The 27,947-nt window shown below is 37.2% G+C and overlaps 1 protein-coding gene across 4 annotated transcripts in view; it reads right to left on the bottom strand.

Moving 5' to 3' along the window:
• LOC136754702 (probable E3 ubiquitin-protein ligase HERC1) overlaps nucleotides 1-27,391 on the bottom strand; it is a 91,044-nt gene extending 63,653 nt beyond the window's left edge. For 2 of the 4 annotated variants that reach the window (XM_066710769.1, XM_066710772.1), the window contains exons 1-15: nucleotides 26,972-27,391; nucleotides 18,231-19,172; nucleotides 16,332-16,427; nucleotides 15,298-15,480; nucleotides 14,577-14,888; nucleotides 11,454-11,550; nucleotides 10,198-10,341; nucleotides 8,962-9,089; nucleotides 7,726-7,870; nucleotides 6,959-7,130; nucleotides 5,579-5,713; nucleotides 5,067-5,232; nucleotides 4,678-4,803; nucleotides 3,397-3,606; nucleotides 2,900-3,052 (exon numbers count right to left, since the gene is read on the bottom strand). In XM_066710769.1, the coding sequence (XP_066566866.1) occupies nucleotides 2,900-3,052; nucleotides 3,397-3,606; nucleotides 4,678-4,803; nucleotides 5,067-5,232; nucleotides 5,579-5,713; nucleotides 6,959-7,130; nucleotides 7,726-7,870; nucleotides 8,962-9,089; nucleotides 10,198-10,341; nucleotides 11,454-11,550; nucleotides 14,577-14,888; nucleotides 15,298-15,480; nucleotides 16,332-16,427; nucleotides 18,231-19,157 (2,994 nt within the window). In that variant the 5' untranslated portion in view covers nucleotides 19,158-19,172; nucleotides 26,972-27,391. The remainder of the gene's footprint in view (nucleotides 1-2,899; nucleotides 3,053-3,396; nucleotides 3,607-4,677; nucleotides 4,804-5,066; nucleotides 5,233-5,578; nucleotides 5,714-6,958; nucleotides 7,131-7,725; nucleotides 7,871-8,961; nucleotides 9,090-10,197; nucleotides 10,342-11,453; nucleotides 11,551-14,576; nucleotides 14,889-15,297; nucleotides 15,481-16,331; nucleotides 16,428-18,230; nucleotides 19,173-26,971) is intronic. The other 2 variants (XM_066710771.1, XM_066710773.1) reach the window with 2 other exon arrangements.
• Between the last annotated feature and the right edge of the window lie 556 nt (nucleotides 27,392-27,947).

The following is a 27,947-nucleotide window of genomic DNA, read 5'->3' as shown; positions in this document are numbered from 1 at the left end:
GGGTCATTGTCATGCTGGAATACCCATCTACAACCCATTTTCAATGCCCTGGCTGAGGGAAGGAGGTTCTCACCCAAGATTTGACGGTACATGGCCCCGTCCATCATCCCTTTGATGCGGTGCAGTTGTCCTGTCCCCTTAGCAGAAAAACACCCCCAAAGCATAATGTTTCCACCTCCATGTTTGACGGTGGGGATGGTGTTCTTGGGGTCATTCCTCCTCCTCCAAACACGGCGAGTTGAGTTGATGCCAAAGAGCTCGATTTTGGTCTCATCTGACCACAACACTTTCACCCAGTTCTCCTCTGTATCATTCAGATGTTCATTGGCAAACTTCAGACAGGCCTGTACATGTGCTTTCTTGAGCAGGGGGACCTTGCGGGCGCTGCAGGATTTCAGTCCTTCACGGCGTAGTGTGTTACCAATTGTTTTCTTGGTGACCATGGTCCCAGCTGGTCGAACCAACTGTTGTCACCTTCTCACCAAGCTGCTTGGCGATGGTCTTGTAGCCCATTCCAGCCTTGTGTAGGTCTACAATCTTGTCCCTGACATCCTTGGACAGCTCTTTGGTCTTGGCCATGGTGGAGAGTTTGGAATCTGATTGATTGATTGCTTCTGTGGACAGGTGTCTTTTATACAGGTAACGAGCTGAGATTAGGAGCACTCCCTTTAAGAGAGTGCTCCTAATCTCAGCTCGTTACCTGTATAAAAGGCACATGGGAGCCGGAAATCTTGCTGATTGATAGGGGATCAAATACTTATTTCCCTCATTAACATGCAAATCAATTCATAACTTTTTTGAAATGCATTTTTCTGGATTTTTTTGTTGTTATTCTGTCTCTCACTGTTAAAATACACCTACCATTAAAATTATAGACTGATCATTTCTTTGTCAGTGGGCAAATTTACAAAATCAGGAGGGGATCAAATACTTTTTTCCCCTCACTGTAAGTGCATAAGAAAATATACAGTTATTACAAGTCCTACATCCTAGATTTGTGAGCTAATAATTGTAGACAAGATGTGAAGTCATAGTTAATAGCTCAGGGGAAGGGGACATAGCTGCAATCAATATAAACTACACAAGTACTAGCAATGACCATGGACATGCTACTAACTACGTTTCCTATGTATGTACAGACATCCTCAAATTTGTTGGAACCCTTAAATCTCATTGAAATAATGCTCCATTCCTCGTGAAAATTGATGAAATTAAAAACTATTGCATCATGTATACTTGCATGCCTTTGGTATGTCATAGAATAAAGCAAAGAAGCTGTGAAAAGAGATTAATTATTGTTCATTCTACCAATATATTCTAAAATGGCCTGGCCACATTTGTTGCTACCCCTTAGAAAAGATAATAAACAATTGGATTATAGTGATATTCCAAACTAGTTTTTTTAATTAGTATCACACATCTCCAATCATGTAATCAGTCATTCAGCCTATTTAAATGGAGGAAAGTAGTCACTGTGCTGTTTGGCATCATTGTGTGCACCACACTGAACATGGACCAGAGAAAGCAGTTGTTGTCTGAGGAGATCAGAAAGAAAATAATAGACAAGCATGGTAAAGGTAAAGGCTACAAGACCATCTGCAAGCAGCTTGATGTTCCTGTGACAACAGTTGCAAATATTATTAAGAAGTTCAAGGTCCATGGAACTGCAGCCAACCTCCCTGGGCGGCTGCAAGAGGAAAATCGACTCCAGATTGAACAGAAGGACAGTGCGAATGGCAGAAAAAGAACCAAGGATAACTGCCAAAGAGATACAAGCTGAACTCCAAGGTGAAGGTACATCAGTTTCTGATCGCACCATCCATCGCTTTTTGAGCGAAAGTGGCCTCCATGGAAGAAGACCCAGGAGGACTCCACTTTTGAAAGAAAAACACAAAAAAGCCAGATTGGAATTTGCGCCTGGCACAGGGTGCTTTGAATCTGTGCAGGGCATTATTCAACAGGATTATGACCCAAAACACACAGCTATAAACACCCAAGAATGGATAAGAACAAAACATTGGACTGAAGTGGCCTTCTTTGAGTCCTGATCTGAATCCTATCGAACATCTATGGAAAGAGCTGAAACTTGCAGTCTGGAAAAGGCACCCATCAAACCTGAGACAGCTGGAGCAGTTTGCTCAGGAAGAGTGTGCCAAACTACCTGTTAACAGGTGCAGAAGTCTCATTGAGAGCTACAGAAAATGTTCGATTGCAGTGATTGCCTCTAAAGATTGTGCAACAAAATATTAGGTTGAGGGTCCAATCATTTTTGTCCATGCCATTTTCATTTGTTTTATTATTTACAATATTATGTTGAAAAACAAAATCAACCATATATATATATATATATATATATATATATATATATATATATATAACCATATATGAAACCAGACAGCCCCATAGTTGATTGTGCACTGGAATGTCACTGTCCAGTGGCTGTCCCCTGAAATAGTGCTGTGCACGGAGTTAACGGCACCCGTTTCAACGTTATTTTGCGTGTCTCAAACCTGTTTTTTACATGGTGCACAGCTACGAATATAGCAGGTATGACGCATAATTTCTGCCATTTTGAAAATGGCAAATAATGCGCATTTATACCCCTGTGCGCAGTGCGTAAACCCTATGAATATCTAGCCCTATATGCTTTCAGAGGGTATGGAAACAGAAGTTTGTGCATATAATGCTATTCAATTAAATGTTCCAGTTCTCTTTTTGGGAATATAATTAAATTAAAAGGTTTTCTACACTTGAGATTAGTTTGTTTCATATTACCTGATAAAAATCCAGTTACACTATTAAAATCTATTTCAAATAAAAACTTTGATTTGACATTTTAATTTGAAAAATTAAATTTGAAAAAGAATCAAACAAAACCACAACACAGGGCACAGCCTACCTTGGTATTGGTACTGATGCAGCAGTGCGTCAGGAGGTGCCGATGCATGGCTGACAGCAGGCGGTGAAAGTGCGATGGTGGGTCAGTCTGCTTCTGTGCGTCGCTGCACTGCTGTTTGTCACTGTTCTTCTCTAATTCACCAAAAGCACGCTCCTGCAAGAGGACACACAAGATACATTGATCCCTCTTTTTATTACACTTTAGTTTAATAATAAACTACATGGAAATCTCTGGATTTTATATAAACACATGCACAGCCACTCAGAAAACCCTAGTTAAGTTAAAATAATTTAAATGCACACTGGATAATATAAAAAATTACAATGACACAAAAATAATATAAGTGAAGCTATCAAGAAAATAAATCACAAAAGTAATATTAAAATATTAAACAAACACAATTGTACAGGAAACCAGGCATGCTTATTTATCTTCTTTTTGTTTGAAATGATACAATTTAAGCATCAAACAAATGTAACAGCAAATAACAATCTCACAGTGTAGAAGCCAATATTCAGCAGCAGAGTCTTCAGCAAGACTTCAGCTAAATGGAAATGATCATGCGTCTCCAAGTTGCCTGAAGGGGGGTCTGGTGAAGATGTGAGGGACAACCCTGCAGACAGCTCCCTGGGGGAGCTGTACCCGAGCAAGGAAGCCACATGGGACTGTTCCTGGAGGCTGTTCAGCACCATATCCAGCTGCAGTCTCTGCAAGACACGTAGCCTTGCTTTTACAACAAACCAAAAACATCTGAACATCTGTGTAGATTAGCAAAACCTGCATGCATGTGCTCAGTCTACTATACTATAATGAAGTTTAATCACTTAACATATATAGCACACATTTGCAGTTAATACATCAGTTGTGGCAGTGTGAGAGGCAAGGCTGTGGTCAGGGCGGGTCTTTCAATGGAGGAGACTACAAAACATCTCCTCCAGGACTCCAAACCCCAGAAGCCAGCAGGGCTCCTGATGGCCATAGTCCCACCCACCACTTCCCCTATAAAAGGAAGCAGGAAGCGAACCTGTGTGTGCATGCTTGGCTGGGGTAGCAAGGTGCACAGGAGGGCGAGGGCGAGGGCGAGGGCGAGGGCGAGGGCGAGGGCGAGGGCGAGGGCGAGGGCGAGGGCGAGGGCGAGGGCGAGGGCGAGCAGGAGAAAGAAGGGATAAGTTCACAGTTGACTGATTCACTGGCTTATGACCCTTTTTCTAGACCTGGACCATTCTCCCTCTTAAACCCCAGACTGTCTGACAACCTCCCATTGGTAAAAAACTTTGATTACAGACTGTGACTACGAACCTGCCTTGCCCCTGTCGTGCTTCTGTTTGGCCGGTGTTCGGCTCTACCGACCCGGGCATTTACTGTTATTGTTAGTTTGTTTTATAGTTAGGGATTGTTTACGTTTAGGTAGTGCTCGGACAGAGCTAGGTTTTGTTTTGCTTTTTGACACTGTGCCTGCCATTTAGGGAAGCAATAAAACAACAGCAATCCTGTTTTGTACCCTTTGCCTGCCTTCCTACTGTGTGTTTCAAGACCAGACCCCGCCTATATACAGCCCTTTCTTGGGATGGGCCCCCCAACCCGTTACACAGTCCACATACATTTTCTTCCCAGAATTACACCTCAGTTCTATTCATATATCATTCTGAGAAGATTGTTTTGAAGTAAGAGTCTGTCTGACAGTTTAATCCACCAGTTATAACCGAGCCCTTTTTACATTCTCATTAACAGTTTTGTATATAACAGATAAATAACATGTGTTTAAGACACACTCTCACCTGGCCCTTAGAAAGGCTTTCCCAGCTCTCTGGACCCTGAGGTAGAAGTGAGTGTAAAAGCTCTGTACGCTCTCTGAGTGGAGGCAGCAGCAGTGATGCACCAATGGAGAGTGTACTCATCACCGCCTGTCAAGCAAACAGCAGAAAACAGGTATATTTCAGGGACACACAAAACCATGCATACTGGCTAGAATCAGGACTAAAAACAGAAACACAGCATACACTATTACATTGCATACAGAACTTCCATTAATCTTCTCTTTTCTACAAAACAACAACAATAATAATAATTAGAAGAGATGATGAAGAATTAATTGATTTCTTCAAGAAAATAAAAATGTGTTTTTAATTATATCCATGTATGTTTCTATCTGGTGACCACACAATACCTGCTGAATGGAATCGGGTACGTTGGAGTCAATAAGCCTGAAGAGCAGGTTGCGCAGGGGCCTTCCCTGAGCACCCAGCACTGTGGCCCCTGTTCCTCCAGCATGGGCCAGGGACAAGTGAGTGGACAGAAGCTTCATACATAACAGCACAAACTGGTGGTGCTCCCTGAAAGCAGGAGCAGACATCACAGCACCAACTTTTAGTAACATTTTCATTTGTTTTATTGATGTATTATTGTATTTTACTTACATTTATTAGAATAACAGAAATTTGATTACAATAACAGAAAATAACTATACAAAGCCTATTACTTAAAAGCTTAAAATACTTTTTTTTTTTAAACTAAAACAGACAAAACAAATCACAGAGTAAAACTGTTTCAAATTAAAGGTATTCATACTTCTGCCTACAACTGTACATATTCACTCCACCATACATCACTGTGACACATGAGACATATGGGACTGGGACATGTGCAAAATTACTTCCATATAAACAACCACTGTGGTACCTCTTCGTCTGGAAGGGTGGGGGTGGGACATCACAACTGATACCATCGCAGTAGCGCTCTAAGAAATTGCGGAGATAAGTGAAGGTGCTTTCTTCAAGATCCACACAAAAAGGTCTATGCCATGCTACCAGTTGCCTAAAAGAAAATATGAATCATAGACATACAGGCAAACGATTTAGCAACAATGTTTAAATATATAGATATAAAAATAAATTATGTCTGACAACTTAATTCAGTTTCACTTTCTAAAACCACAAGCAACGAGCCTAATGTCTTGGTTTAAATTTAAATTGATGAACAACAAACTATAATGGCATGCACCGGAAACACTAATTGCTAAGTGTTGTTAAAGGAAAATAGTCTGAAACATCAAACATAAAGAAAACATATTTATTTAGGAAGTGCTGGTTTAACATCACTTAAAAGCTATTTAAAAATGAAATGCATAATTGGGAGCCTTTTTCCTATAAAGAATCACGATACTTGCTCCACCTCTTAACTGGATTATCTTCTGGGTGGGGTGCAGGGAGCTTATCTGTGTAATGTGATCACTTTAACATTATTATTTATTTATTAGCAGATGCCCTTACCCACTGTGACTAATATTTTAATATTAAACAAAAGTCTTTAACAGTGTGGACAAGAAAAGATAGATAGCCCTTACACTAAGTAACAACATGGGCTACACATAGTGCAAAACAAGTTAGTTTTAACAAATTAACTTGGGAGTCATGATTACTGAGCAATTTCAGAAGCATAGGTTACAATAATCCCTTTTATTGCTTTGTGATCCCCACTAGATTTTGGTGCTAGGGTCTGTTATTAGTAGCAACAAAATAGGGTTTTAAGAAAAACTGTCAGTCTGTACACTGGCGACCATAGTGGTTTTATAATTTGTGATAAATGGTTAGATAGATTTTAAATAGATTTAGAATCTATTTAATCCCACAACAATCGGATGTCAGGGAATGTTATCGAAGACATACATCAAAATGTATTCTCAACAAGTGATGGGCATCTGGCAAATAAAGATAAGCCCATGGTAATTTTCTCCGAAATACAAAACGAAATTAAATATATGACAAAAATAACTAAAACAGATGGATCTTTCTGTGTACATACGCCTTGTGTTGAGGCAGTCGGTGCATTAAAGTGTTTTTTTAGCTGTATTCAGCTTTTAGAATAGATTATATTCTTATTTAGAATTCATGATTAAAAGCACATGATTATGAAGAATAAATGGCCAATACAATCAAGACTGTAAAAAGTAATAATAATGTAAAATTTTTGCTTTTAGCCCTCGAAAAGAAACTAAAAATATATTTTATGTTGTTCACTGTCATTATGAGAAATGTAAAGCTTTTCTTATGTAAGTCCAACCTGTCTGTAGGTACTGCAGTCCAGGCCAGGCTATGGGAGGTCCCTGCAGTAACCTGCTGAATGGATACTCCTTCCAGTCCGACAACTTTCTTAGGTTTGGTGACTGGAGTGGAGGTGTGCCCCTGCCCACACTGCCCCATAGCATTGTTACCCCAGGCATATACTTCATTCTCTGGAACAAACAAGGAAGTGTTACATTACTTAATATAATATCACAGTTGCTGTATTGTCACAAAACAAGTGCACTATTAAAGCTAAATACTTTTAAATTATAACTTCAACTGTTCTTGTATGTCTGGTTTCACAAACCTTGATTAGCACAAGTCTAGGACAATGCAACCTAAAATAACATGACTGTTAATTAAGTAAATAACAAACACAATAATTAGATCAATCACATATCCTTGTATACCATATCAAAATGGAAATCAATATTATCAGAGAATAATAATAATAATTAAAAAAACATGCATTAAAGTTAGTTAAATATTTGAGATGGAAAAATAATCATTCTTATCAGTGGAGGACAGCGATGCTATATCTGAATTATAATTTACAAAATGCACCTTCAGTTTCAAGGGAAACTTTAAAATTAATGAAAAACGATTAATTGGAATATGCTTTGTTTCCATTTTTAAATGCATTTAAATTTAGTCATTTAAAGTGGAATATGCTAGCCTTTGTAAAACTATTTTATGTTACTGTATTGATGACCACATTCACATATTAATCAAAATAAATTATGATAAAATGGAAAGACATCTTACCATGTGACAAGGCAAGGCAGTGACTGTCCCCACAGGAAATATCAATAATCTTCGTAACACTGAGGTCCTCAATGAACCGGGGCCTGAGGGAGGTTGTCTCTGAAGAACCACATCCAAGACATGAGCCGCAACCCCATGCAAAGACCTGAACATAAAGAAATGGCATAATTTCCACCAAAATTTAATGTACTGTGGTGTACAGCTAGATCAAAAGTATGAAAGAGAACTGTTACACTTTAGAAGAAAATAAATAACAAACTCATTTAATTGCATATCCATTACATTCTTCATATTTTCTTTATTAACCTTCTTTATTTATTGATTTATTTTATTTCAACAAAAAGCAGAAAACAAAATGTTGACTATTAATGTAAAAAATATATATATGTATCGCTCCATTACGGAAATTTAGGACAATTTTGGCCTCTCATTCAATTCATACAATTAAATTCAGAGAAAGTGACAGATTTGAATAATTTCAAATACCTTCACAATATATATTTACATAATTGTATTTCTATTATTGAAATCTATAACCATAATCAATTACATTACATCTATGAAAAGTTAAATAAATCTTCATCCTTAATTTCAAAAATAAATATTATACCCACTGAAAAAATAAGTATTATTTACAAAATCATTTGACATCCAACAGGGTATTCTAGAAGAGTTTGATATCAATGATTTTCTTTATCGGGAATTTATTGCAGCTGATTAGAATCTGTTTTATGATACAATTATGTTTATAAAGATGTGTCTGTATGAATTATTGGTCTGACTGAAAGGTGGAAATGTTAGTTATACTACTTTTTTGGACTATGAATTGTGCTTTGCATTAGATATTTGGATAATGTGCCTGGTTAATTTGTGTGAGCAGCTGCAGTATATATTTAGACTTTTCTTTAATTTAGACCTGCTTACAGAACTGTATGATTCTAGCAGTTCCCATATAGTTTCAGTTACTCTTTGGCCTAGATGAAATCAAAACTTTGACCTACACATGAATCACAAATAATAAAATGACCCATTTGCAACTTGTATCTAGCTTTTTTTTTTTTTTTACTTAACCAAAAATCTTAACCAAAAGTAAATTGCTTATAATTCTGACAATCTGCACTTCAATATTGTGTGTAATCCCACATGTTAAATCCCATTTTTGTAGTCTTTGGTATGACTCCAGTGTATAAAAGTCCCCTGTAATTTAGTCATCATAGACTCAGTCTTTTTGCATACCTGTCCAGCAGATGTCAGAGCCAATGAAGACTGACTGCCAGCACACACTTTTCTGATGATGAGACCATGTAGAGCTTCGATCACTTTGGGCCTATAGACACGGTTTGTGTCTCCATGACCTAGTTTACCTGCAAAAGAAGAGACAAGTATTGTCAAACATTGAAATATAGATACAATATCTATATACTTTGAGAATTAACACAGGAAAAACATAGTAATAACTACATTAAATAATCAAACAAATAAAAAATAAAAGCCTGAAAAGTCTTCATAAGATAAGTATTCATCCTCTTTGTTATGATACTGCTAAATAAGCTCAGATGCCGCTAATTGCCACAATGAAGTCTATCTGTGTGCTATTAAAGTAATTCACATGATTTCAGATTAAATACAAACGTATTTAATCAGGGTCCCACAATGGATAGTGAATTTAAAGCAAAGATACTGCCATGAAGACTAAGGAGTTTTCAAAACAACTCTGGGATAAAGGCACTGAATATCTGTTGAGAACTGTTTAAAATCATATCATAAAAAAGTGGAAGGTATACAATAAAACTCAGAATCTGTTTAGAGTAGGCCATCCTCTCCAACAGAGAAACCGGTTAAAAAGGGCATTGGTCAGAGACTCTGGAAGACCTACGACCTATAGCATTACATGGCTGAGATGGGAGAAACTTCCCATGTGTCAACAATAGGTCTTGTACTCCACAAATCAGGTCTGTATGGAAGAATGGCAAGCAGGAAGCCATTTCTAAAAATAAATCCATGTAAAATCCTGCTTGGAATTTGCAAGAAGATTCTGTGTTCCGATTAAACATAAATTGTACTATTTGGCCTAAGTGTAAAGTGTTATGTCTGGTGCAAACCCAACACTGCAGATCACCCAGTGAACACCATCCCTACTGTGAAGCAAGGATGGAGCTAAATACAGGCAAATCCTTGAAGAAAACCTGCTTCAGTCTGCAAAACTGGGACAGAGATTCACCTTTGAGTAGTACAATGTCCCAAGCACACAGCCAAAGTGAAACTAGAATGGCTTAAAAAAGTGAAAGTCCTAGAGTGGCCCAGTCAAAGCCTGGAGGAGCTGTGGCAAGATTTGAAGATTTCCACCAGCTATCCCCAACCAACTTGACATAACTTGAAAAATTGCCAGGAAGAATAGGTGCAAACCTGGTAGACATTTAGAGCTACTGTTTAGACCTTGCATTTATGTTTTAAATTGCAAAAAGCATGTACCATTATCTCCCCCTCCAAAGGACCACACTACTCGTCCATCTTGAGCCACAGCAATTGTATGAGAACTGCCACAGGCCGCCTGCCCAACTCCACTGATATCCTTCACGAGAGTTGGTACATTTCGACTATGGCTATCACTGTGACCTATTATAGAAACAATAAAAAAGATACATTTTCATATTACAAAAATAAACAATACTTTTGCTTCTGTCAATTTCAGACAGCTCCATGGAATCATACTGTAATACAGGGAACTAAAAAGTAAGAGATGATTAAGTCATTGAGCAGAGAGACAAAACATGCTGCCCAATATTGCTGTTACAGAGTCACATTCACTTACACTTCTCATCTGAACACACTGTTAGACACATGCAGTCTTTATAAATGCGTTAACAAAGGTATAAAATTGAAAAGTACACAGTTAACAAAACATTTGGTGTTGTTTATATACACACAGATATGTTCTTCTGCAATGTAATTCTGAAGGTAGAGAATAGCTAGTATTTTGTTGTTGATGAAGAATACAACTCAATTAATATTTAAAATAGTTACAGTAAGAATATTTAAAATCCTAACTTTCCTTTAACCTTTGACCAATGGTTCGTCAATCTTTATCTTACTTGGAAATTGCACATTACAAACTTACACCCATCACACTTTTTGTTATTAGCCTAGTAGCAGAAAGTAGAATGTTAAAATAAAATAAACCACAATAGGGTAGGCCTACATGTTTGTAATTTGCCATTTGTAAAATGTTGATTTGGTCTAGAATGTAATGTACTTAACTGTACAGATTTGGGCATTTTCTATAGATACCTTCCTCACCATTGGCCTACCTGCCCTAAATTATACTATTTGTATGAACTTACCTAAACTGGTACACAGAAAAGATGATCAAACATATACTTATTTATATCAGACTAATGTAATTCCATAGGATTCAGCCTAGCAATTTCAGTTGATTTAACGGAGGTAAGATAGGGGATAAACTATTGAACATAGATTTATATTATGTGGCAGCCCAACAGTTTACACACACACACACACACACATATACCTGAGTCCAGTCAATTGGAATTTTGGTTCTATAGTTCTCTCTCAGCAAACACTCAACATATATTTTTATTTGACCATGTATTGGATGAGCTGGTTATTGATTATGAATGAAGAAGAATTTGCTAAAAAAATATACATGGCAAATAATATACATAGAATGTAAAAAAACATGATTGAAAATAATAAATTAGAACTCTTACCCAGTCTTCCAAAATCCCCTTCTCCCCATGTGTACAGTTCTCCATCATTAGTCACTGCTGCACTGTGTCTGTAGCCAGCAGACACACACACCACTACCTGTAGAGTTCAAACATTCATTTTTTGATTTGTTTAATCTGTACCACAAACACCTCATGAAGCAATCTGTACACAGGAATTTGAATGGAGGAAAAAAACACTGTCAGATCTCCCATCTGAATCTGTTTCTGTTTTTGTAAGGTGGGAAAATCCATTGATCAACTTCATAAGAGAAAACCCCAGTGGAGAAGATGGGTGAAAAAAAAAAAATCACTGGAAAAAGCAATAATCTGTCTGTTATGTCTATGGCTGATCCTCGGGTTTCATTGTTATGAACCGTTTATCATTTGTACCCATTAATAATGTCGATGTGAACATGAAAATAAAGTAGACCTATTTAATTATACTGTTCTTAAATAATTTAAAATATGTTACTAGAGAAAACAAGTATTTTAAATTACATAGCAGATTTACCCCTTCTGATAACACATCAACTGATTAAGGTACACTAGTAGAATCCAATGCACTTTTCTAATTTGAATAGACTGTTTCAAAAGAACTGTCAAAAAATGTATAGCAATTATGTCTGCTGATCTAATATGTCTGATATGTCTGATATGTCTTGACTGATCTAATAATAGAGGTTTCTCATGGAATTTTCAAGACTTTTTCACAACTTCCTCTGTTAGAACAATAGGTTTCTCAGTGGAAAATGTATTTGTTAGAACACAAGGAGATAGTTATAGAGATATACAGTGCATCCGGAAAGTATTCACAGCTCTTCACTTTTTCCACATTTTGTTATGTTACAGTCTTATTCCAAAATGGAATAAATTAATTATTTTCCTCAGAATTCTACAAACAATAAACCATAATGACAACGTGAAACAAGTTTGTTTGAAATCTTTGCAAATGTATTAAAAATAAAAAACAAAAAAAGCACATAAGTATTCACAGCCTTTGCCATGACACTCAAAATTGAGCTCAGGTGCATCCTGTTTGCACTGATCATCCTTGAGATGTTTCTACAACTTGATTGGTGTCCACCTGTGGTAAATTCAGTTGATTGGACATGATTTGGAAAGACACACACCTGTCTATATAAGGTCCCACAGTTAACAGTGCATGTCAGAACACAAACCAAGCCATGAAGTCCAAGGAATTGTCTGTAGACCGCCGAGACAGGATTGTATCCAGGCACAGATCTGGGGAAGGGTACAGAAAAAATTCTGCAGCATTGAAGGTCCCAATGAGCACAGTGGCCTCCATCATCCGTAAATGGAAGAAGTTTGGAACCACCAGGACTCTTCCTAGAGCTGGCCGCCCAGCCAAACTGAGCGACTGGGGGAGAAGGGCCTTAATCAGGGAGCTGACCAAGAACCCGATGGTCACTCTGACAGAGCCCCAGCGTGTCTCTGTGGAGAGAGGAGAACCTTCCAGAAGAACAACCATCTCTGCAGCACTCCACCAATCAGGCCTGTATTGTAGAGTGGCCAGACGGAAGCCACTCCTCAGTAAAAGGCACATGACCGCCTGCCTGGAGTTTCTCAAAAGGAACCTGAAGGACTATCAGACCATGAGAAACAAAATTCTCTGGTCTGATGAAACAAAGACTGAACTCTTTGGCCTGAATGGCAAGCGTCATGTCTGGAGGAAACCAGGCACCACTCATCACCTGGACAATACCATCCCTACAGTGAAGCATGGTGGTGGCAGCATCATGCTGTGGGGATGTTTTTCAGCGGCAGGAACTGGGAGACTAGTCAGGATCGAGGGAAAGATGAATGCAGCAATGTACAGAGACATCCTTGATGAAAACCTGCTCCAGAGTGCTCTAGACCTCAGACTGGGGCGACGGTTCATCTTCCAACAGGACAACGACCCTAAGCACACAGCCAAGATAACAAAGGAGTGGCTACAGGACAACTCTGTGAATGTCCTTGAGTGGCCCAGCCAGAGACCACACTTGAACCCGATTTGAACATCTCTGGAGAGATCTGAAAATGGCTGTGCACTGACGCTCCCCATCCAACCTGATGGAGCTTGAGAGGTCCTGCAAGAAGAATGGGAGAAACTGCCCAAAAATAGGTGTGCCAAGCTTGTAGCATCATACTCAAAAAGACTTGAGGCTGTAATTGGTGCCAAAGGTGCTTCAACAAAGCATTGAGCAAAGGCTGTGAATACGTCTGTACATGTGCTTTTTTTTTGTTTTTTATTTTTAATTTGCAAAGATTTCAAACAAATTTCTTTCACGTTGTCATTATGGGGTATTGTTTGTAGAATTTAGAGGAAAATAATTAATTTAATCCATTTTGGAATAAGGCTGTAACATAACAAAATGTGGAAAAAGTGAAGAGCTGTGAATACTTTCCGGATGCACTGTAAGAACATAAGAATTTTTTTATTTTATTTTTTTTTGTCTTTTTTTTTTATTTTACAAGCCATTGCCAAACTGGCACATTATTCACACAACAGTTTCATGAATGAGGGGGGAAAAAGGAAAACATCATGGTGTTCTAGAAATACAGTCTATATTTATTTAAGTCCTTATTTGTACTAATCTTTATTTTGTACTTTACTTCCACAAATAAATCCATTATTAGAGATTATACTTCATTATAAAGTGTTAATGTATTGGGTTTGTTATTTAGGTTCACTTTAGTTGACAGTTCTTATTATAATGATTGTGATACATATGAGGTAACTAATAAGGATTATGAGATTGTTAAATGACAATTAGATACAACAGTATTTTGAGTGTTTTCATTACAAATAATAATGGGCTACTCTGAGTGTATGGTTATCTGTTCTTTGTTCTATTACTATTTTAAAACTAAAGGGAAATCAATGGCTGGGGGAAAGAAAACAAATGTAATTACACAGGCTGCCATCATTCAACTTGAATTCCTACATAAAGAAATTGCCTTCTGACCTCTTTTGTGCCCACAAAACATATTCGATTCCAGTGAGACTGACTTTAATTGAGTCTAATGACTGTAAATAAAGTGTTTCTTTACACATAGGCCACTCACTTTAAGTTGATGTTTCCCTTTTATTATTTACAACTTTCCAAAGCTTTTTCTTACCTTGCCAAGTAATGGTCCCTGGATAATTTTGGGATATTTCTGAGTGGCACTGTTTCCATGGCCAAGCTTTCCATAGTCCCCATCTCCCCAGCTGTAAACTTCTCCTTCTGCTGTTACTGCTAATGTGTGACCGTCCGAGCCCTTGGAAGAGGAAACTTTCCTGATGTTTCGGGGGGGTTCCAGCACCAGTTTCTTTGGCATGGACTGGTTGTTTGAATCCCCGAGCCCCAGTCTCCCATAGCTGCCTTTCCCACAAGCCTTGACTGAGCCATCAGCAGACACTGAAAAGGTACAGTACTGTCCTGCTTCAATCTGAAGAGACAAAAAGGACAGCCACCTTATAGAACTATTCAATAAGATCCAGATTTAAAAATATATATTTTTAGTAGACTAAGCATAGACAAACCAATAGAGTACATACACAAACCTATATAGTACACACATAAACCAATATAGTATGTATGAAAACCAATACAGTACACACATAAACCAATATTTTAAATATATGTTTGTATAATTACAATATATGGGATATATTTGAAATATATTTTAGTCTGTCTTTAACCACAGTTACTTGCCTCCTAGTCATTGACTGGGCAAGTCAAGTAAATGTTAAAGTTAGTTATGAAGACCTAAGAAACAAAGAAAAGAAGAGTAGGATTAGCCTGCCCTGCTGTAGAAAAACTCTGATAAAGGTGTGAAGTTTTTTTAACATTCGTACCATTTGTGCATCGCAAAATCCCTGGGCCAGCTTAGGCTGTAGGATCTTCTCTAGAGTGCCTTCTGCTAGCTGGTGACTACTATTACTGCCCCAGACATAGACCATCACCGTTTCACTCTCTAGCCCTGTGGAGCCGGAGCTAGTGCTGCAGGAACACAAGCAGTTTGAGGCCAGGTTACAGATCTGAAAGAAAAAAAAATACTTATCAAATAATTACATAAATCAATCATATTTTTGTATTCATTGTGTTAAGTGCACCTATAACAAAAAATAATTTAATGTAAGATAATTTTCTTAATCTTTGGTCTGCTACACATTGTTCATAAAGAATCCTCTTCCCATTAATTTTAACAAAAAAATATATGTAGTAGATGTTTATCTTATAGTACAATTAAATAGTTAATTATTCACAAATATTATTCTATATCAGGTTATAACTAAGTTTAAAAACTGAAATAACATCAGGTTATCAATTAAAGACATCACCATAAAAAATAAAAAAATTCCAGGAATCTTACAAATGAATTATAAAGCTAAATGTCTCACAGGAAAGTAAACAATGGATGACACAGAATGATTTTCTTTCAACTGAGATGGCAGGGGCCTCACTAACAGGCTTATATTTCCAGCGTGAACTCTGCTACCCAAACAGCATTGTGGTAACATTACAGTAAAGTGAACCTAGAGCAATATGACCTTGTGGCAACACAAAGTTGTAAACTGCAGGGGATGTTGTCAAAACATTACAAAATAAAATACAAAAATATTTCTAATAAAATAAATCAACTGTTCATTGTGAAAGGCAAATATTATTATTCCATTATTTTTCAGGCATATATGCTATATATTTTGTTCCTTAAAAAATCTCTCTTTTTCTATTAATTATCCTTGTTTTTTGTTAATTGTTTCTCTTGAATGTAAATACATTCAATTTTATGTTTTTTCTTGGGACTTCATTGCATGGTCCTTAGAGGCTCCAAAGGCAGTTGTCAATCTCTCAGAATGGTGCTAGACCATAATAGGACTGCACAAACCTCTTCAAAGAGACAGAGAGCCACAGGAGCCAGGCTGCAGAGTCCATCAGCATTCCTCTTCAGCTCCTGACCATTGATGGCATCACCTCGAAAACCCTGGCAGACAAACAAACAAAAAAACATCACTGTCATAGCTATTATTATTATTTTTATTTCTTGGCAGATGCCCTTATACAGGGCAACTTGCAACATAAGAAACTGTTAATGATTTTCTCAACTTTGTAACTAGAAATATTTGTGAACACAATTTATTTTGCTATTGTATAAACATGCAACAGTACAACAGTACCCCCACCAGGGATTGAAGCCACAATTCTGTGCTCTAGGGTCCAGAGCCCTAACCACTACTCCACACTAATGCCCATAATATATGTATGTATTAAAATACATCTACATTTCAATACAACAAGCACTGTGTTTGGATTAATCTCCCCGTGATGTCTACTGTACAATTTAATTTAAATAGCAAAGACACTTACACCCGGGTCTTTAGTGTGGGAGACATGGGCCGAGGACATATATTCATATATTTCTGACTATGCAGTAAATTGTACATTTATGAAATGTCATCCCTAACAGTGCCTGCTTATAAATAGATCAAAAGCTACTTAAACTTAATTGGAAAACACACACATTCAGCTTATTATGGTGCAACAAAATACTAAACTTGACCACCAACACTTTAAATTAGAGTTTCAACCTTTTTGTCAGAAAAGCAAGCCACAGTCTTATTATTAATTAGACTTGTGAAAACTACATAATTCCCTGGTATGTGAAGGATTTATTATAAACAAATGAAAACAGCCTTGTTGTTCCAGTATTCCTTTCTTGTGATTTGTTTATAATGTAATTTTGAAGAAGAAAAATGTAATTACATTTTCATAACAGGAAGAACATCCTGCCATTTTAAGATTAAGAGTGCATCATAAAGCAATAAGGGTAAAAGTGAATAGTGCTTTTCCATATTAGGTTCTTAAATCTCTTTGTTAGTGTGGAGGGGCTCCATGTCAGAAATACCAATTGATGGTGAGTGTGAAAATACATACTGTGTATGAATCTTCCAAGAACAAAAAATAAATGTTGCAATATCTCAGAAGATATTGTATTTAATGGATTTGTGCATTTAAAGGGCCATAGGACCCATAGATAAATAGGTATGCTCTTGGAAAACCTTTTAAATGCTTTAATTTTCATAATCAAGTGCATAATCTAGGAGGGGAAATACAATAATAGTGTCAATTAGTAAATTATAGGGATTGGCACTAGAATTCTTTGTAGCAAGGCAGCAGATAATTGCGGCTTAAAACAGATATCTATTTTACAGTTAATTTGTGTATGTTGCAGATTGCTCTTTTTCCCTATCTAAATTCAGTTGGATTGTTATCGTCACTTAGCTGTTATCAAATTAGTTTATTACATTTTCAACACAGAAAAGTTATTTGTTTACACTTGTGTTTAGTACCATTTCTATATTTTATAGAAAGGCTGAAATTACTGCAACAAAACATTTTAAATTTAATTATTTTATTGAAACAACACCTATGTTTATGTTTTTTTACTGAACTAAATGGTATCAGTAGTAGATTTGTATGAGCCTCCATTTTTGTAAGTGGAATTGGGAGATGCAACTTTCTTCTACTGTGCACTGTGCACTACTGTGTTTTCTGTGTGTGTACATACTGTGATAGATTAGTACAAAGAGAAAAGAATGACTTTATTTTACTTTGTATTTTCTAAATGTGTATAGGCCTCTGTAATTTACATAAGTCTTAACACATCATGGTGCTGCTCTCAGCAGGTGCAAGATAAATTGTATATGGTTACAAGTGGTTTAAATGCAAGTAATGGCCACATTCTTAGCACTACAAATACAACTTGAAAAATAATAAGAAAATGTACCGAATACTGCCTCATTTGGACCAGGGTTTGGAGGATGAAGTCCATTCCAATCTCAGGCTGCTTGGAGGATTCTGTACATGCTGCAGTGGAAGCAGCCAGCGCCACTTCAATCCACTCCAGCAAGAACCTGAGGGAGCCCCTCTGCACAGCCAGCCCCAACAGGAGCTCCAAGGCCAGCCTCCTTCCGGCAACATCTGCCCCAGAGCTGGGGACAGACGTCTTCTTCAGGAACACTGTCACCTGTGTGAGGCAGTCAAGCCCCACCAACGGGATCTTATTCTCATTAGCCAGGGAGAGAGGGGGCAGCGATGATAGCACCGAAGAGGCCGTGGCCAGAACGTCGTTGCAGAGCGCCAAACTGGGATCCAGTCGGGCTTGGTGCCAGTTTTGCTGCAGAAGGGCAAACAGTAAGCTCAGGCCTGTCCTCACGCCCATCTCAATCAGCACATCAGTGCCTGACTTCACCCGTGAGCCCTGGAGCCGGGGATCCGAGGCCTGCTCCAACACCCCACTGTCCGTGCTGGGTGTGGACTGGAGCTGAGGGCCTGTCCGGAAGCGGTCATGGTACTTGCTGTGAAGAGCATAGTAGATGCGCTGCAGGACCACAAGCCTGTGGTGTAGGGCCACTGCATAGGGGGTGCTGGCCAGGGTGCGTCGAGCCAGGCAGTGCTGACTGTGGAGGAGAGCTGCCAAGTACTCCTCCCGCTCCTCCACAGCGCTCACATCATATTGGAAGTCAGGGAGCCGGGGCCCGATCAGGTCTTGGACAGGCTGGGCCAGCCCCACCACCTCCTTATTGTTGAGCAGTTTACTGTAGAGGGTTGCTGCACCTTGGCGGGTTGCCGTCTGTACACTGTCCTCCGCTGCCCAGGAGCCGTTCAGGTGCTCCTGCCACTTCCACATCACATGGGTCTGACAAGGAACCATTTTCTAATCATAATCCTGAAACAAAACAACACAGCATGGGTAATGGGGTTGGTTAACTTATACTAACGTTAATTACAAGTTATAATTAAAATGCTGAAAACCTAGAAATACTAATGAACACAGTATCACATCTTTGTTACTATACCAGGAGACAGCATCTGCTCATATGTACTGTAAACAAGGCATGATAATGATGAGGTTTATTGTAGTGTTGATAATTTCATGGTTCTACATAATTTTGTGCAGTGAAGATGTTATGCAATGTTAACCTGTAGATTGTAATACAGCAGTGGTTCTCAAACCTGTCCTGGAGTACCACCTACCCTGCTGGTTTTTGTTCCAACCAGCTCTCAATTACTTAATTGAACCTTTAATTGAACTAATCATTTCCTAAATCAGAGCCTTTTTATTATTTGTAACAGTAGGGGTTTTAAGTTAAGTATACATTTGTTTAAATAAATTATTAAGGAGCCAACATTTTATCAGTTACACAATTCAAATGTAATCAAATTACTTAAATTAAGCATTCAATTAAGTACAGGTTTGAGAACCACTGGTGTAGAGGAAATTTCCATATGTTTATAGATTTTAAGCAAACATTTTAGTTTTGTAAAAAGCTGCTAAAATAAAACTAAAAATATTTTCTTATTTCGAGTGCATTGTTCCTTTTGGGGAAAAAAAGAGTGCAGGTTTTATCAAATGTAGCATTAATAACCAAACATTGACTAAATAATTGTGTCATTGCTCACAGGAACAACTGTAAAAAAATTCAGTAAAAAGTTGCTTAAAGTACAAGTACATCTTGTCAGACTGGCCTCTTTGTGTCAGCACACCTGCCCTCAACAGTTCATCCATTAATTCAAATATGTCTTTTGTTTGTTTTTCAGCCACGACCAATTCCTGTCCCTTCCTACCACCCTTTCCATCACTGTCCTACCTCCTTCGCTATATTCTTGTTATCTTGGCTTCCTTTCACTCTCCTTCTATCCACATCCATTCATTCTACTCTCTTCCCCTTTAGTGTTGGAACCAACTACAAAAGGACATCAAGATTGCATCATCCAACATCTTCAAGACTGTAGGATTAATCTCTGTGTTTCCCAATCTACTAATTTCATCACAGGTAAAGCATTACTTTAGTGTTTTCCCTTAAATGTGAGTTTCAAACTGCAACCACTTCAAATGATGCAAGTGCATGTGTTGAAAATCTGGTTGGGGTCACACAGAAACACAGTGAACACGGCAAATGTAAAGAGTAACATTATGGACATACACAAAATAGTCCAAATTGGTGAAGTGAAATGAAAAAAACTTAGTTTTAAAAAATTCTAAAAAATAAAAAACAGAAAAGTGGTGCGTGCAGAAAAGTGGAGGTATTCCCCTTTGCTATGAAGCCCCTAAAAAAGATCTGGTGCAACAAATTACCTTCAGAAGTCAAATAATTAGTTAAATAAAGTCCATCTGTGTGCAATCTAAGTGTCACATGATCTGTCACATGATCTCAGTATATATACACCTGTTCTGAAAGGCCCCAGAGTCTGCAACACCACTGAGCAAGTGGCACCATGAAGACCAAGGAGCGCTCCAGACAGGTCAGGGACAAAGTTGGGGAGAAGTACAGATCAGGGTTGGTTTATAAAAAAATATCTGAAACTTTGAACATCCCATGGAGCACCAATAACGCCGTTATTAAAAAAACTGAAAGACTATGGCACCACAACAAACCTGCCAAGAGAGGGCAGCCCACCAAAACTCACGGACCAGGCAAGAATTTTATTGTATACACTTGTGTAAATTGTAATTTGTGAAAAGTTTTATGCCTTGAACTGCACTGTATTTTTGCACTTTATATTGCACTTATTTTGTAAGTTGCACTGGATAAGGGTGTCTGCTAAGAACTAAATAATAAAAAAAAGTCATCGTATCTAATCCCACAGGAATCGGCACACCTATTGTTCATGGTAAATAAGGTCGTTTGGCCAAGCAGATTTAACTGTGACGTGATAATCGGCCGCATTAACTCTGTACAGCTAATCTCGGAGCATGCATGACGGCAAGTAAACTCCATATGAATTTTCAAGGAAGATCAACTAAGGGCTTGACCAAATCAAAATTTGACCCATCGGCAAATCGCAAATTGTGTTTTGATTCATTAACCGTAGAATGTGATTCCTAAAGTTAAACTGTGGTAGATCTGTATTTTGCAATTCATATAGGTCAATATGTTGATTTTGTCTAGCTCTGAGTTTCATAAACATTTTCACTGTGGCCATCTTTTTGAGAATACACTGAAAGCTCAGCATTGTCCATATATTTTGTTGGTTTGTAATATCGTTTTAGATTGTAAATAACAGTATCAATGGCAAATGGTACATTTAAACTATGTTTACATTCAATTAGCCTTATTTTACAGAATGTTTATGAAAATGAACAAAGAAAATGTTAAAAATAAATTGATAAAAGCGTAATGATTAGTGCTGCCAAAAACAATGGAAGGGGTTTTCTGGGAGGAGTAGGTTATAGGATGATACTAAGGTGACTGACACTTAAAAGTGATTCCCCTGGTGAGAAACAGGAGGGATTCTTTTTCAAAGGATGATTTTCAGGATTCTGACTTTCTCATCAGGTAAATCACTTGCCACCATCTCAAAAATCCTTTTGGGAAGCACTAATAATTCAACAAAATGTTAGACATTCTTACTATCTGAGGATAGATGCGTTGAATCTGTTGGATATAGATCCCTTTCATATAGTTAAAGTGCTGTGAAAGGCTTGAGTATACTTGTTGTGGGAGTAAACCATGTAATCCCATGATCCATTTTTATTTTGTATTGTTTTGATGTCCCTTTGTACAGCGTCCATACCTTTCTTGAAGGGTACTTTACATTTCATGTATAAACAAACAATATAGCACTTCAGATTATTATGCTCCTCGCGTTCTTGGTTGTTTTCCTCCTTGCTCCCTTTCCCATAGCCCTCATCTGTAACCCTACATCTTGACAGCACTTAGCTTTCACCGTCCAGGATGTAGGAAGTCTCTTACTGTACTTGTGTAAATTGGAATTTGTAAAATGTATTTTGAATTGCTATGTTTTGGCTAAGTTGAATTTGTAATGATTGATTTGCCTTGTACTTCTCTGTATTTTTGCACTTCTGTTGTAAGTTGCCCTGGATAAGGGCATCTGCCAAGAAATAAAAATAACAAATCGTTGCGTAATGAGTCATCCTGGATTCCTGTGCAGTGTACATTTGTGGTACTTAGTCAAATTTACCATGACACTGTGCATATCCAAGACTTGGAGAACCTATACATAGCCTATATTGAAATAGGTGTGTCTTTGTTCTTTGCATTAAAATACAGGCTTAATTACTGTAAATTAAAGGCAAAAATAAATCTGTTGTATTTTTAATGCCTACGGCTGGTTCCCTACTACAAGCTCTCTAGTTAGCTGATATGCGAGAGATCCAGATATATCCATCTATAAGCTTTTTTCACATGGAGTCCAGTGTTGCAGGGAGCACATAACAGTCTATTATCAGGTACATATTTACATTTCTCAAACATACACACTCCAACTTCCATTTTATTCAAAAAGTCAAAGTTAGGACATCTTCAGTAAAACTGTATTTCATTCCCGATCTAACAGATAGTAGAATGTGAAGCTAAACAATTGGAATTAGGTTAAAACACAGAGAGAAAATCGACAGAATAGAGTAAGCCAGATGGTCTCCTAGCTGTTGCCCTATTCCTGCTGTACTGTAACACCTGCCATGGACACTTCATATTTCCCCAACAAATATTGCAAGGGAGGTGGGTGTATATTAAAGCTTCAAACCCGTAGTGCTCAAAGCTGTAATTACACACTTGACCACCATTACTGATACTCTATCAGTTCTAAAAACACTACAATTATGCCTCTGTTTTGCCATAAATTAGATTTGATTTAAAGAAAAAAAGCACCCTGAAGTCTCCATAATACATGAAAATAAGATTTCCCACAAATAACAGCCTAAATATTTTCAACATAAAAATTGGACAGACAATATCAGTTTATTTACTATGAATGTGACAATGTAAAACATTAAAAAGTCCTTGTATTAATGCCTACATTTCAACTTATAATGACAATAAGTTAAAGGTTTTTTCTTAGCTGGCAAAATCCAAACCTGAAATAGAATCTCAATGTAAGTTCTGCATATTGTACCTTATAACAGTTTACATTAGTCATTGAGAAAACATGTTTTACGGGTGGGATTTCTCTTTAGTGAAACATGACCCAGTGTTAGATGGTCTTCACCAGGGATATATGAAGCAGTCCAAAGCACTACAACCAACAAGACCTAATCACAGGCTCACAGAATGTATTACTCGAGCTATATACAGTGTCCTTTGTATAAAAAATAACTAATCTTCTCAAAGGCTACAGTTTTACAGTAAGGGCTTTGAAACCAAAAAAACAATCAGGACCACACAGTCCAAACCTCAGATTGACTAAGAGTAAAATGTCTGAAATACACCAATACCATTTCTACATTTCAAACAGTTGGGTATGGACACTTCTCAATTCAAATTCCAATTACAGTACAATGAATGTGCTGGTTCTAGGTGTGATTACTTCAACTTATCACAAACAAAAGCTTCAGTACCAGCCTCTTTTCTGTCCAAACTGTCAGCTGCAATTACATGGAGGTAAAGGTTACTTGGTCCAAAGTCAGGGTGAAGCTAGACTACTCTCAAACTACACTGCAAGACTGCATAGAATCCTGCTTGTCCGTGTTAAAATGAACAACTTCAAACAATTGTCTTGAGTCACATTTGCTAAGATGAATAGGGTGGTGGTACAAAAATAATAATTCCTGAAAATATCTATTACCAAATCTCATTCCAATATTGCTGCTTCTGATATTGAAATAGGTTTTATAATAATTTTCTAAAATACCTATTTCAGTAATGCCAATTCAAGCACCAACAGATGCACCAGACTACATACACTCGGGGACAGTCACACCACAGGATAGGATATTTTAAATGTTTAATCTGGTAAAAATCTGAAAAATAAGTAATTATTCTTTACAAAAATATAGGCTATATGTTAGTCCACAGTAAGAACCTTTATGAATATATAATAATAATTTACAAAAATTAATTAAGTAATATTTATATTGTCAGGACATGAAAACTGTGTTATTTTCTTCTACCAAATTTCTGCAAATAAAAGGCTTCTTAAAAGAGAACAAAAATGTAGGGTGTTCAGAATGTCAGTCTCTAAAATCACTGGGAATACATGTGTATCTGAGGATCTCGGCTAAAGGGGGAAAAGTGCTCAATTACATATTAGTTGCTATTTCATTAAAAAAAGGTTAAGATGGTGTTCATTGACAATCCTATGCATAATAGAGCTTTAGTACAAGATACTGAGCACTACTTACAAAACAAGCAAATAAGGAAGTGGTGTAATATATTCACCAAAGTAATTGATTGATAAATCTACCATCTTAAGTGGCATAGCTTTTTGTATTTTACCGATATATTATCAGGAGCAGGAGGTAAGGTAAACCCTAGACTTGCCTGACCTTGAGTGAATTACAGATTGATTAAATTGTTGATGTACAGACCTGGATTTTGTTACATGGATTTTGTGTGGATATCTGATGTGATTTTGCATCAGTTATGCTGGAAAGGTGGAGTTGCAAATCAGTTTCTATTCAATATTAGTAGATAAAAAGAGTATGTTTAATAATAAAAAAAACGGTCAGAGATGTAGCCTAGTAAAAGAAATGAGAGAACTGACTTAATTAGTCACTGACAGAGCCTATATATTTTGTCTATTTGCTGAGTTGCAACTGGTGAACAAAGTGCTGTTTGTGAATGGAAATCCCATTCAGCCAGTTAACTTTAAAGAACCTTGAATTCCACAAGCTGTTAAATTGCGCAATTGGAAGTGAGGCAGTTTTATAGGCGTTTGGCAGTGAACCTTGGGGTCTAGACTCGCCACAACAACTTCTTAACATGTCAGTAGCAAGCTGCAGAAATCCACATTGAAAAAAGGGGATAACAAAAATATCACTGATCAAGTGAAAATGCTCGTCTATTAGTGCCATGCATCAAGCCTTGTGTTTTTAAAGTACAAGGAGGACCACTGTAGTCTACATGCATTTTTTGTAATAATTATTCATACATCTCCTTAAACCATCAATGATCAGGTTCTGGTATGATTCTCCAAGAGCACAGTGTCCCCATTAATTTTATTGGGCCATTGTTTTTTGGGCAGTGTGGTCCAACAATACCTCTTCCAACAGCAAAATGTCTTTGCCTAAAGGTCTCCCATCCAAGTACTGCTAAGCTTCTGACAAAATGAAGCTCCTGGGTTGTAAAATAGGCTACCAGCTGACAGGTATATTATCAATAATAATAATTCTGTCAGTTTTTAATTTGCTTAAAGTTAAATGCATTTTTTCTTGGTGTATTTTTTTTTTTTTTGCCATATTTATTTTTAAGTAAACTTGTGAAAAAAAAATACAAATTACATTTTGATAATACACAAACCAATTGTTCATATGTATTCAGAGTTTACATGCTTAAACGCTGACAATGTCTAGAGTTGAAACATTCACAGAAATTAAACAAAGCGCACATTTCTAATTTACATCTTTGAATGTAAAACATATAAAATCACTGTTTCAACATCATGGATCACTTTGTGTAACAACTTCCCACATAATGTATAATTATAATTGTGTATCCTAATCATTTTCAAATATGTTTATTACATTGAAGTATAATAATGAAAGCAAAGCATTATATTATATGTCTTACTGTTTATTGTGGAATTGTAAATAATGTTTTTGAGAGAGGGCCATATACCAGCATCACAAAGTACATCCACAATAATAGGTAAGATAAACAAGGCATAGAGCATATTATAGCAACAAGGTTGTTTAAACTTTGGATGCCCTGTAGTTATTTATTTTATATTTCTTCAGATGTGGCAACCCTACCTGAAGCATAAGTTTTGACACTAAATTGTTGCAGGCTGCTGCCACGGATAGTTACCTCCTAAGACTACTCTTCCACTGCAAACAGGTTTGGTTTATATCACTAGCAGACATACACAGCAGCACAGTAATCAGTTGTAGGACAGGGTGGTAACGTTAGATATTAAAAATGGCAAACTCTATTGCTTTTTACAATAATAGTAACACTTCTGTAATAATTAATTACCAGACCAGTATCTGTTTATTTCTAATCGTCATCATCAGCTTCTTCGTCTTCATTAGATACATTTACTTTAGACCGTTTATCAACAGAGATATACAATTATTTGGACAATTGAAAAGGGGAGTAGAGTAGTTAACATCAGCAGTATTGCTATTTGTATAGATTCAACAGGCTATGTTTGACATACAATCTACTTGTTACAGTATATTTATTGGTTGATATTGTGATTGTATCATACACCCTGCTCTGACTATACCTCTGGTTAATCTGATACATTGCGGATTTTAATTAATAAGAAATTAAGACGATTATGAACAATCCTTATTCCCGTTATAATAGAAAAATACAAACGTCAAAAAAATAAGACTAGTAGTAAAAGTAATGGTAAACTGTTGTGTATGAAATGGTTTAATGGTAGCTAGGTGTCAGTTGCTGTACGGCACTGAATTAGAACCGAGCACTTCATCAAACTGTATATTTTTGGTACCGTTTGGCTATCTATATAGTGGTGTCACTTTTGCCATTAATTACATCAGTGATCGGTATTAAAATGCCTACTATGTAATGCATAAATATGAAAGAATCATAATCCTACCTCTCTTTATCTGTGTCATTCACACCCCAACCTGGTACTTCAAGTGCCCTCTGCCAGATTCTTAACTGGACAACAGATTTCGCAAGATCAAGCAATTCTACTATGTATGTTATCGGAAGGTACTGGAAGGAGCCATTTAATAATATCTTACGGATAATAACCAGTAATGCTGTGTAATTGTTAATGACACGCCGGTAAACAACCTGCTATCTGTACTTCCAGGATGTTACAGCTGAACAACTCTTGGCCGGCCGACTGTTGCCATGAAAAACAGCACAACCCACCACGCACTGTGCGTCAAAACGCGTGTCGTCAGAACTGCAACACGACGTCACCGCGCAGTCGACTGACAGCGGGAGACGCACAGGCGCACTGCTGGTGTGCTGGAGGTGCAGTTCTCTGTGTGTGTCAGGAGGAAGCGACTGTTTCAAATACCCATGATCAGCTCAATAAATGAAGACGTGGCAAAGTTAGACTGCTGTTTCCCCTCAGCCTAAACCTTTTTAGGTGTCATAGGATAAATATCCCAGTTCTTACTATTCCTCAATTATTATTATCATTATCATTATTACGATTATTACTGTTTATGTGCTCAATGCATCATAGCCTGCTCACATTCAAGAGGGAACATAGTGCAAAGCTGTCATATGCCTGCTGCAGAGTGGTTAATATATATATATATATATATATATATATATATATATGTACAGTGAGGGGAAAAAGTATTTGATCCCCTGCTGATTTTGTACGTTTGCCCACTGACAAAGAAATGATCAGTCTATAATTTTAATGGTAGGTGTATTTTAACAGTGAGAGACAGAATAACAACAAAAAAATCCAGAAAAACACATTTCAAAAAAGTTATACATTGATTTGCATGTTAATGAGGGAAATAAGTATTTGACCCCTTCGACTTAGTACTTGGTGGCAAAACCCTTGTTGGCAATCACAGAGGTCAGACATTTCTTGTAGTTGG

The sequence above is a fragment of the Amia ocellicauda genome, chromosome 8, assembly GCF_036373705.1.
Source record: "Amia ocellicauda isolate fAmiCal2 chromosome 8, fAmiCal2.hap1, whole genome shotgun sequence".
In the NCBI taxonomy this organism is placed as follows: domain Eukaryota; kingdom Metazoa; phylum Chordata; class Actinopteri; order Amiiformes; family Amiidae; genus Amia; species Amia ocellicauda.
Note: the sequence above shows the minus strand (reverse complement) of the source record. Positions and strands in the feature narration are given on the sequence as shown.